A 12,593-nucleotide genomic window follows, 5' to 3' on the forward strand; every position below is an offset into this window, starting at 1 on the left:
TGGTTACTGTCAGTTTGTTCTTTATTTCTATGTCTCTGGTTATATTTTGCTTGCTTGTTTTGTTATTAGGTTCCACTTATAGGTGAGATCATGTGGTATTTGTCTTTTTACTGCCTGCCTTATTTCACTCAAGCATAATGCTCCCCAATTCCATCCACGGGCTTTCTTTCTATTCTGTTCACTGATCTGTAGATTCATGTGCCAGCACTGTGCTGTTTTAATAATCGAGCCTTTATAATATGGCTTACTATTGACAACGCTCATTCCTCCTCATTGTTCTTTTTCAGAGTTTTTATAGCTATTCTTGGTTTGTTTTTCCACATGAACTTTTCAATTAGCTTATCTAGATGCAGAAACAAAAACCTACGGTACTTTTGTTGGAATCTTTCTATCCAAGAACTTTGTTATCTTATCATTTGTCATCTTTTGTGTCCTACAGAAAGGGCTCTTAAAATTTTCTGCACATATCATATACCTCATATACGTTAATTAAGTTTCTTTCTAGATAAATGAGGCCTTCTCTTTCAGTATATATTCTATCTGGGTCTCGTTGGTATAAATAAAGGCTAGTACTTTATGCTTCTTAATTTTGTAATGTTAAATTTTTGTTGTTTGTAGTAGTTTTTCAGTTTATTCTGTGGATTTTTTAGGTATGTAATTATGCTGTCTATAAAAAATGGTAATTTTATCACTTTGTTTCTATTTTTTACATCTCTGACTTCTTTCCATTGTCTAATTATATTAACTGGTACCTCCAATCCAACATTAATAATATTTGAGATGGAGAGCACCTTTATTTTGTCCTTGATTTTAGTGACAGTACTTCTAGCTTCCTCACAAATATCAGGTTAACTCTTGGACTGAGGTAGACTTCTTTTTTATCATACTGAGGGAGATACTGTCTATTCTTATTTTTTAAAAATCCTAACCTGAGGATATATTTATTGATCTTAGAGGAAGAGGAAGGGTGAGAGGGACAGAGACACATTGATGGGTTGCCTCCCATATGTGCCCCAACTGGGGATCAAACATGCAACCTAGATATATACCCTGACTGGAGTTGAACCTGCAGCCTTTTGGTGTATGGGACGACGTGCCAACCAACTTAAAAATCTGGCCAGGGCTGTCTATTCCTATTTCTTTGACTGTCTTATTAATAATGGTTGTTGCCCTAATGGGTGTGGCTCTGGGTTGGACATTGTACCACAAAGCAAAAGATCACAGGTTTGATTCCCAATCAGGGCATGTGGAAGTGGCAACCAATTGATGTTTCTCTCCCTCTCTTTCTCCCTCCCTTCCTCTATTAAAAAAAATGGTTGATAATTTTTTTTTGGTCAAATGACTTTTTGGCATCTATAGAAATTACACATGATTTTTCTTCATGGCTTTACTAGTAAGATGAGGTACAGCAATAACTTTTAAATATCAAACCATTCTTGTATTCTTGGAGTAAAACCCATGGGGGTCAATTACTCTTACTTTTAATTTAAATATATTTTTATTGCTTTTTAATTGATGGTCAATTACTCTTTTAATGTACTCTGCTGGACATTTGTTAATACCTGTGGGTTTTTTCTCATCTACTATCTTTTTTTTTAAAGATTTTATTTATTTATTTTTAGACAGGGAAGGGAGGGAGAAAGAGAGAGAGAAAGATCAATGTGCAGTTGCTGGGGGTTGTGTCCTGCAACCCAGGCATGTGCCCTGACTGGGAATCGAACCTGCGATGCTTTGGTTCGCAGCCCGCACTCAATCCACTGAGCTATGCCAGCCAGGACTCCCATCTACTATCTTAATAGGACTTACATATTTATATTTGTAAGATCTATGCTTTTCTTTCAGTTTCAATAATCTTGTCAAGTGCTGATATCAAGATTCTACTCACCTTATAATAATTTGGAAGTTTCCTTATTTTTAACTCCCAGAAACAGTTTAAATCACATTGGAATTACCTGCTCTTTAAAGGTTTGACAAAATCTTATTGTGAAACTGTCAGGACCTAAAGTTTTAAAGGGGGGAGATCACTGAAATACATTCTGTGAAAACAGGTTTGTTTGAATAGCCTTACTAGGGTCAGTTTTAATAAAATTATGTTTTCTAGGAAAATCAATCCATTTCAAACCCAAGTTCAAATTTATCTTCAAGAGTTGAGTCAAGTTATCTCACTATTTTAGTTTGCTTTACTGATTATTCCCCTTATGTCTTATATTGTATATTTGAACTCCCTCAATCCCTTTTTCTTATGTAAGCTTAGTAGTTTATCTTATTTTTTCTTCAGAAAGTACTTTTTGGATTTATTAGTTGTATTGTTTTTCAATTTTTAATTCACTATTTAAAAACATCTTTCTTCCTGGTTTTCTTCCAGTATTTTTGTTTTCCTAATTTTAAGTCATATCATTAATTCACTTTATTTTGTATTATTTTAAGTGAATAAGGCTGTGTACATTCTGAGCATTGCTTTAACTATAGCCCCCAAGTTCTGGTAAAATAGTATTTTCATTGTCCTAGTTTCCTAGAAATTCTTTAACTTCCTTTTTTTCCCCTCTGAAGTTGAGAGATTTAAAATTCCTCAATGAAAATGCTTTTGGTAACCTTATTATTAATTTGTATAATTCCATTATGATTATACAATGTTGCTTATATTATTTTCTATTTTCTAGAATATTACTGAGATTTTTTTTGATGATCAATGGTCAATATTTTGTGAATATCCCATGGATACTAGAGAAGATAGCGCAGTGCAAATTTTTAGGATATGGAGTTTGAATACAGCAATCAGATGTACCTTACTAATTATGTTGTCTTCTCTATTAATTTTTTCTCTATGTGACATGAGGTAGCTGAATTAAAGTCTCTGTACTCATCTGCCCCTTCACAAACATGTGCTCACACAATAAACTGTGTGCTTATTTCGAGGCTCTGAAAGTTCTGTCATTGCCTAGCACAAACAAACTTTGTGCCTGATTTGATATAAGCACCCTTTAGTGAAGCTTTATTGATCTCTCAAAATTAATGGCAAAATTTTCTATCAAAGAGCCACATTTTATATTCTATGATAAGAAAAAGAACATAGAATTTGAATAATTTTTATTTAGTTGCAGCACATAATTTTACAGAGTCAGGTGAAGAAAATTACTAAGCGATTTAACAGGTATGAAATAGGTTGAAGCAATGCTCCCCCTCACCAAAAAAAGAAAAAAAAGAAAACCTCACAGACACAGACAATAGTATGGTGAGTGCCAGAAGGAATGGGTGGGTGCAGATAGAAGAGAGTAAAGTGGGGATAAATGGTGATGCACAGAGATGAGATTGTGGGTGGTAAATACATAATACAAATATACAGATGATATATTATTGAATCGTGTACTTGAAACTTATTTAATTAATCAATGTAATTCCAATACATTCAATAAAAATATATTTAAAATTTTTAAGTAAAAATACAAAATTTAAATAATCTCATGAAAATTATCTAAAGGATAATGAATAGAATAAGGAGTGTTTTTAAAAACAAATTAACTTACTTTTACAGAGCCAAATTTCTTATTTATTTATTTACTTAATGGATACTAATCATACTAATAAGCATTTATTCAGTACTACATATGGTCCAAGTATTGTTCTATGGACTTTACCTATATCAATTGCGTTCATCTTGCCTCCAGGGATTTTAGTTTCAAAACCAAAGTAGTACCACTCTGGAGTTCATTCATGCCCTATTGGGGATGGAGGCCAATTGGCATAGGCCTGCTAGCGGTGAGGCTTTAAAATTTTTTTTTACTTTTTAATTTTTGTTCAAGTATAGTTGTCTGCATTTTCCCTCCACTACTCTCCCCCATCCCACCCACCCCCACCTCCCACCCTCATTCCTCCCCTCCTTTGGCTCTGTCCATGGTTCCTTTATACATGTGTTTAACAATTTGATTTCAGAAAGTAAAAACTACTGAATCGTAATCAACAGTGAAGCATTAATAAAAGTATATTATGATTTAGTCATTGTGTTAGAGCATGAATTCAGTTACACAAAACCTGTTTGTTGTTCTACCTTCATATTTAAAAAAAATTCCGAAAGTATAAAATTCTTCTGTAGCAAGCCCATTACATTCAAGATGTCTTCTATGTCATAGGAGGTACTTGTCAAGGGGAATATAGCCAATAATAATGTGATAAGTTTGCCAAGTGACAGATAATTACTAGACTTAGTGTTATCATATTGTAAGATATATAAATGTTGAATCACTATGTTGTACATCTGAAGCTAATATTGTATACCAACTACACTTAAATTAAAAAAAAATAAAAAAATTACTTGTTCAGTTTTTGTGGTTTAGTGCAAAATATTTTTTAGATAGTATACTAAACAAGACTACTACATTTATGTAGTATGTAAGGAAATGTTTTTTTTTAATGTAATAGAAGCTTAAGCGAAAATCTGTTTAAAATACACTACTGGAAAGCATTAGTCTGAGTAATTCATGGAAAGGTTAACTCACTAAATGCATACTTATCAAGTATTTACTACTGGTAGGTGCTATGAAAGAAATAATGGTAATGTTGGATCCTGCTCCATTGTTAGTAGCCCCACTGCTGAGTTTTATGGTCAACCTGTATTTCTTTATGCATATATGTAGTCTATACCAAATTTTCCAAGAAAAAACGAATATAAATGTTGGAGATAAGACCACAAAGTAAATGAAACAATTTTGGCCTAACCAGCTCAAATAATAAGCACTTTTGAACATTTGGCTCAGAATGCTGAACTAAGTTTTTCTTCTTGCCACTCAGGAAATTACTATTATTGTCTCAGTAAGCCAATTTGTTATGTTAATTTTATACTACGCTAGGCTTGTAAAAATCATTGGTTAACTGCCATTATTTTTAAATTCATAATAATAACAACCATTAGTTTCAAGGTTAAAAATCAAGTAATATGTAGAAAGAAGATATTGCTATATTTTATCGGAATCTTCTTAACTATTTGGGTTTCTTTCCCATCCTAATTACAGAAATTACATTGGCTTTCTCTCAATAATTTTAAATATTTTTTATATACATGGCACTTCCAATGAAAAGAAAAATATTGAACCATCATTACAATTTTAAAACCTGTTCCTAAGTGTAGGCATGAATTAATAAAATATTATTAATCTAATTTGCAGAATATTTGTTTTAAATATGGTAATTTCTTTCTATGCAACTAAGCCAGGAGGACAGCTTTCTAAGAGTAATTATTTATATTAATTATTTTTCAGCCAAGTAGGTTTTTATTGGCACTTTCATTTTCAATATAGTAATAAATTAATTATTTAATTGACAGTTTCATTAGTGACCTAAAGTCTGCCTACTGCCTTGGGTACCTTTCTTATACAAGCATCTATATATAGATGTGGACTTATGGGGATTGCCTGGGGTCTAGCTATGGTTTTGAGTATGCTGTGTGCTCCAAAACCAGCTTTGCAAGAGATCTGTATATGGTAGCTCTCTATCATTTACTATCATTATATGTACATTCACTGAACTCCCAGGATCCTTACTGGGGAGGGTGACTGGCAGGGAAGGACTCAGGCGTTTCTGATCTTCTGGCTATCTTTCTGATACTACTGAATCCTTACTCTTATTTTTAACATTCACCATGAGTGTAAAGTTCAGTAATATAAATTAATACTTAAGTAACTCGACAAAGAAAGCAGAACACAGTCTCCTAGAATCCATCTGAAACCCCAAAAGATTTTTATGTTTACAACATTTCTTCTTTGGATTATAATCAAATTAAAATTCCAATTGCAAAACATTGAAAATCCTCTTCAACTTTTTTTTTTTGCTTTTTAAAAAGTTTTCATTTATAACTTCTTACCTTAGCACATTGCATGTGATTGCATCCCTCGTTCTTCTGTATTGGAGACTTGCAGTTAGCACATGGCTTGGAGTTAGTTAACAACCAGAGACAGTTGGCAGCATCCTCATAAGCTTCACTAACTCCCACCACTTTGGGATATTAAGCACAAACATAAAAATAAACGATTTAGTGCACAATGGCAGGAGAAAACCCCCACCCCCAAGTGTTCTTTGCAAGTTGTCTCTCAATTTTAATCATATATTTTGTATATTTCTTTTTCAATTAGGCTCTGTGGTAAAATTTTGAAATTGGTTCATTTTAAATGGCATGACTATAGGGTAAGAAGCTGCATTCCAAAGCTCTATTTATGAAAACTAATTTAAAGGAGATTTCTCCCTAAAGTTGTGTACAAATAAACTGGGGAAGAAAAAACCCAAAGTTAAAAAAAATCCATTATGTTATTCTCTGCTTAAAATAACCATTGTATCAAAGAAAATTATAGGAAGAATGGTTATTTTAGATAATAATTTCTGGAACAGATGAGTTGTACATATAATCACCATAAAGTTTTCCTCATAGTAAAAAACAAGTACATTATATTGAAATATCAACACTTTTTTTTTACCCATAATTATTTCAGATAAGCTAAAAATAAATCCAATGTGACATGTCTAAAACTAAACTTATCACTGCCCCTAAAGTTGCTTTCTCCATCCGGTCCTGGTAAATGATAAGATCATTTACCCAGAGTCAATCCAGAATAGCATGTGATCTTGGACACACCCTTCTCTTTCTCTCGCCCACCACGTCCCACTGATTCTGCCTCTTTTCCATACCTGTTTCTCTCCAATTCCAATTTTACTGCTCTAGCTAGGATCCTTCACACCTCATGCCGAGACAATTAAAACACAGAAAACCAACCTATCTCTGCAGCTCCATCTCCCTCCTCCCAATCCCCACAATACATCCTAAACAGTAATCTCTTTAACACACAAATCTGCTTTTGATCTTTTAGTGCTCCCCACTGACTACTACTGACTACAAAATAAAGTCAAATTGCTTTAACAAAGAATATAAAGCCCTTCATGATATGGCCACTATCTGGCAAGTTTCTCTCAACCTCTCTCCCACACTAACCTTATGCTCTGTATTAAATTCAATTTATCCTACTAAATTCAAGATCAACAATCTTAAGAAATGCCATGGTTTCTATCCTAAAGTTGATATTTTACATTCTATAAACTTTTTCTCTCCAGTGGAGAGAGTTAGGGGCTGGGAAGAGTTTGTGATGCACAATTAAAAACTTATTTTTCCCCGTAAAATCAGTAATCAAGTTAAACAAACAAACAAACAAAAAAACAGACAAAAAACTCTACATGTTCAGGGAAACGTGTTTTCTTTACTGAAAGAGATGTCAGAAAATCATGGTTAGATTCACTGAAAGTACCCATCCACTCAAGGCTCTGATTATATGCAGAGCCTCTCTTAGAAGGTAAGGGGTTGGCCCTAATGTTTAAAGCAGGGTAGTAATCAGAGGTTTTGAGTTTTGAAGCTTAAAAGGAAAAGTTACCCAAGCCCTCAGATACAAACCCCAGGAGAGGGAAGGAGGCAAAGGTTGGAGTTGATTGAACCCTGGGAGCTGGCTCTGTATATGAATTGCAAGAGCTGAGACTAGGAGCAGTCCTCTAATGGAGCCCAGCAGTGGTGGAGGGGGGCTGTCTTGCTACAAGGAACACTTAAATTTGTGTCAACAGTCTAATAGTAGTTCTGCTGAACTGCAAAGCACTGGTCTTCAATTTCACATAGCAAAGAAAACAACAGCCACAATGAAGTGATCAGACTCCACACCAGTTCCAAACCCACTTGGCAGATGATGGTTTGATTAGCATGTTAGTGGACAGAATTCTGAGATAGTTGGTGGAAAACAGGAGTTTCAGAAGGAACGTACTACTACACTTATGGTCAAAAAGGTCAAGATGGAAAGGTAACACCATTTACAAAGGGTATTACTGTAAAATTAATCACTAAGTACAAATGTCTACTTTTTGTTTACATGTAGTAGCCTTTCCCTTCCCTTCAGTGTCAACATTATTTTTAGCTCCGAGGCTCTCACACATTCTTATGACCTTTATTGTCTATTGTTCTAATAAATAAAGCACAAAGCCATTAAAACAAAGCAGCTGTGTGGCCTGCAACATAACAGTGTTTTTCTCTCACCCTTTGAGAGAATGCTAATTCCAAACTGCATTCTAGTGGATTGCATGAAGTAAATCATGTTCAGGAAATGACTATTATTGCAACAAAAACCTGTGTGGGAATAAAAGCCTTCACTTCCAGTTTTCTGAACATGCTCATTTCATACATCTGCCCTTTGTACCTACTCTTCTTCATCCTTGCAATACTGTATCTCCCTTCATTCTACCTGATGACTCTTCTTCACTCGTAATGACTTCCATACTCTTCCCTTCACTTTGGTTACATGTCTATTAAATCTTGATCTTCTTTCCTTTATAATCTTGTGTGCTTAGATTTCTTTCTAAGAAATATTAACTTCATGTAATCAAATATTGGCATAACAGAATCTAAGACCTATTAGCAGAGTCAACATGTATGAAAGTAAAAACAAAGTTCTTTTTAAAGACTGAATTCTCAAAAGGACAATCTGAATTCCATTAACCATTTATTTATTATGTACTATGAGAGTATCAATCTGATAATTTTATAAACTAACCACCATTTCACAGAAAATGGTGAACTTCTGCTTCTTGCTTTGATTAGGCAAACTGGAGGCAGTTTCAGAACTTAAAAACAGTATCCGAATATGGAATTAATTCTTTGAACTGATTTCAGTTTACTTTCTAATACTTTTTTTCATTACTTAGATTTTGTTGCTCCTTTTGAGTCTTATAAATTCAGTAACTCTGGAAAACTGGGCATAAGGGATAAATCTTTCTCATGAATCTGTAAGTTTGTTTGAAAATGTTTATACCAGGTGTGAGATCATGAGCCAAGGTAATGAGTAAACTCAATAGAGCATTTAATCATACTTTTGTTTTTTTGAGTATTTTTGTATATTTAATGATGATGTTCTACTTAAGTATTATACTTGGCCTATTACTGTTTGCTTCAAGCCTCACCCTAAATTTCATGAAGTTAAGAGGCCATCATAACAGTCAACACCTTTAGTGCGAAGGACAACTGGGAACATACTCTGCAGCCGTGGCGTTGTTTCCTCTGGTAGACCACTTCTCAGGTATCCTCGGTCTCTTGACTCCTATCTAATTTTCTGAAGTTCCTCTGTGTTTCTGAATTAAAACCCTATTTGGAACTTTTTGAGAATGATCTTCGGTTCTTAATTTGAGGTGTCCCTATCTCTGGCAGCCAGAAGTAACCATGCAGACACCATGGACACCATCCCATTTCCTTCCTCATTGTCAGGATCACTCTCATGTGCAAGGATGTTCTGTCATGGTGCCACCAATAATTTGGACGTACTGGCCAGGTTGTTCTCCCTCTCCTTCCCTAGCAAAAACTTATTAGTGGATATGGAATAACTGATCCATCTTTAGAACTGTAAAGAATAATTGAAAATAATCACCCATTTCAAAATATTTGCTTTATGTCTCCAATCAAACACTTCTGGCCACTTTCTATTAAAGTATTAAATTATATAGTGTACTAATTACTTCTTGTGGTACATTAACTCTTTCAGGCAACTAGTTAGTACACTTGATTTTCACATAAATGACATCTTAACTCTTTGGCATACACCTCTCCTCTCCCATCTGCACTGTCTGTCTTGCTCAAGCTCTTACATCCTTTTACTTGGACAGTCTGCAGTCATCTCAGAAACAACGTTCTTATCTAGTGTTTCAATAATCCCTAATTCATCACCCACACTTCTGCCCAAGAGATCTAAGTAAGCATCTTCAGTTATTACTCTCCTACCTAACTCCTTATTGCTCCTTCAGTCTACCCTAGTTGTCTATTTTGGTAAAAATATCTCTGATAGTGCCACTTTCCTATTTTAAAAGCCACTTTCTGTGGCTTATTCTGTTACCAGGATAAACTCAGATTATTTGGCAAGAATCCTCACGATCTGGCGACAACTACTTTTTCAGTGTCTCAGGATAGAGCCAAACCTCCCAGGACAGCATTTAATCCCAGCTCAGACCCAGTTTGGACTTGTGCCCGTGCAGTCTGATCTCTGAGGGATCACTGGCTCCTTTGCACTGGCTATACCGAACTGTGTGCAGTCCCTGAACATGCCGTGCTGTTTCACAGCCCTCCTCCATCCTATGCCTGGGACACCCTTCCAATTCTGGTCTCTGTGAAGGACATCTATCAGCTTTCGAAATGCAGCTTAGCTTCAATTCTTTTATAGAGCTTTTTCTAATCTCCTCCTTTGTCCCTCCCCATCTGCATAATGTACCACAGGTACACTGTTCTCTCACAGCATTTACAAACGTTCTTTTCAGTTAGTTTTGTATATAGCTGTCACCATCTCTAAAATGCACATTTTAAGAGCATAGAGGGTATCTTATTTCTGTATTCTAACATAAAATAGTAAAAAATGTTAAATAAATAATTAAGATACCATTTAAAGGTAATAAGGGACTTCTACATATTCTCAGCATCTCTTCTGAGCTGTAGGGAACTTCTAAAATTCTACTAAACATCTTCTGATATATGTCCTGAAAGTACCTCAAGTTCAAAATGCCCACAGCGAAACTCACCATTTCCCCCTGAACATTACTCCCTTATCTGACCAATTATACCATGATCTACCATCTGGCCCAAACTAAAAATCCACTGTCCTATGTCTGGTCTCTTTCTCCTCCAGTCTATCCTTTCTAGTTGTATATCTTTGATAATCACATACCCCTATTTTTTAAGTGCATTCTATGGCTTATTTGTTACTTGGATAAATTCACACAATTTGGCAAGAACACTCACAATCTGGCAACACCTATCTTTCCGGGCTCATCTCTTGCAATTTTCCCCCATGGACCTTAACTTTAAGCTCCATAGATATGAATAAAAAAAGTAGGTATGTGGACAGTAGCAAGACATCTCTAATAGAAACACAGATGTCTCTAGGTGGCAGAAGCAGGAAAAGAAAGCAAAATTCAATTGTGTTGTCATGCCTAAAGGTGCTGTAGGTAATGGTATTAATCTATTCATGGAACTGATACATATATACAGACCCACATCATGAGAATGGGGAAAATGGGCAGGTATTGAGAAAGCAATGACAAGCTATTATGTGGCTTTCAAGAGAAAGACATGATAAATCTGGAGTACAGGAACAATCTATACAGGTGTTTTTGATTTGGGAAGTGTGTAGCACACAGCAGATACTTAAAAAAATTGCTGAATGAATGATGAATGTACAGGACAGAAATATTTAATCAAACCTCATCATAAAGTATCCTGAGATTATCCACTTCCTTTTGCTTCTGGATAAGGATGTGAGTCTTCTCATCATGTGAAAGGAACCTTGCTCATTAGCAACTAATAAACTGGCATTCTGATTTACACGGTAGTCTCTTCCCCATGGATCTGAATAGCCCTGAGTCAGTGCACAAAATGAATCTTGTCAATCCGAAATGCTGAGGAACAGCTCTCGGGCCATGGTGTGCTGTGTAACATAACACAAACCTGTAACAGGTTTCATGGCTGCCAGCCAGTCCCCCAGAGCCACTTCAGCTGCTGACATGCAAACCTACCACATCTTTGCCTCTGCAGATATGCTAAAACCCCATTAATATCTCACTGTCTTCAGGAAGATTCTTTGACATTCCATCCCCGGATCTGATTTAGTTCTTGTTTTTGTACTCTTATCTTTTCCTTCTTTTGTCCTTGTAACTTTACCCAACTATACAGGGTGGGGCAAAAGTAGGTTTATAGTTGTTTGTATGGGAAATTATATAATAATAAATTATAACACAAGAATTAATCTGTTTTGTGTATTCACAACTGTAAACCTACTTTTGCCCCACCCTGTATTAGTTATCATAAGATGTTGCAAATATCTGTTTCCCTTCTAGCCTCTGCACTCTTTGAAGGACGGCATCATCTTTATCATGTACTTTGCTCATATAGTGTAGAATGACTGAGCGAATTCATAATCCTGATTTGCAATGCCTCAAACTAACTCTATTATCTAAAAAGTGAAGAAAAAAGTCCTAATATAAATTTCATTTACATTAACTTGAAAGAAAATAGTTGCCATAAAACACTCAGGGGATAACAATTATTGTAAAGCAGATATATTTACTTGTCAAATACAGGAACTGCTAGTAGGAAGGCTAATTTCTGCTCACCAGACCTGTGCCTTGTGTTACTCAGTGCAATGTAAGTGTAAGTTTCCTAAACTGTAATATGAGATTCCTAATATCAATCTCATAGCAGTTCTGTGAGAACTGATGCAGTAATGAATTTATTGAAGTTTTAGTAAACACAACTATAGACATGACAATTTATGTAAGTCCGCAGAACCACATTAGTAATAAGTTAATTTGTCTTATTATTCGCTGGAGGCTTCCAGGGAAATAAGATGCTTCCTCTCACTATGGATCATACATTTCTTCCCATAAAGGTCAAAGAAGTTAGTTGACCTGCCCCAGAATAACAGGGAAGGCAGTAGTAGGAGCCTTAAATGGGGCTCCTGTTTACCTGTTTGTCTTAGGAAATAAGTCAGTTGGAAACATGGAACTTGGTTATGACTCCCTTTTGCAAAAAACCTGTCACCTCC

General features: G+C 35.2%; 1 protein-coding gene across 4 annotated transcripts in view; it reads right to left on the reverse strand.

The window, feature by feature from the left end:
* Window positions 1-12,593, reverse strand: part of ANKIB1 (ankyrin repeat and IBR domain containing 1) — a 129,536-nt gene that overhangs the window by 15,499 nt on the left and 101,444 nt on the right. For all 4 annotated transcript variants that reach the window (XM_045827044.1, XM_045827041.1, XM_045827043.1 and 1 more), the window contains exon 11: window positions 5,855-5,985. In XM_045827044.1, the coding sequence (XP_045683000.1) occupies window positions 5,855-5,985 (131 nt within the window). The remainder of the gene's footprint in view (window positions 1-5,854; window positions 5,986-12,593) is intronic.

Source organism: Phyllostomus hastatus, unplaced genomic scaffold, assembly GCF_019186645.2.
Source record: "Phyllostomus hastatus isolate PE091 unplaced genomic scaffold, TTU_PhHast_1.1 phas_scaffold_78, whole genome shotgun sequence".
Lineage (NCBI taxonomy): Eukaryota > Metazoa > Chordata > Mammalia > Chiroptera > Phyllostomidae > Phyllostomus > Phyllostomus hastatus.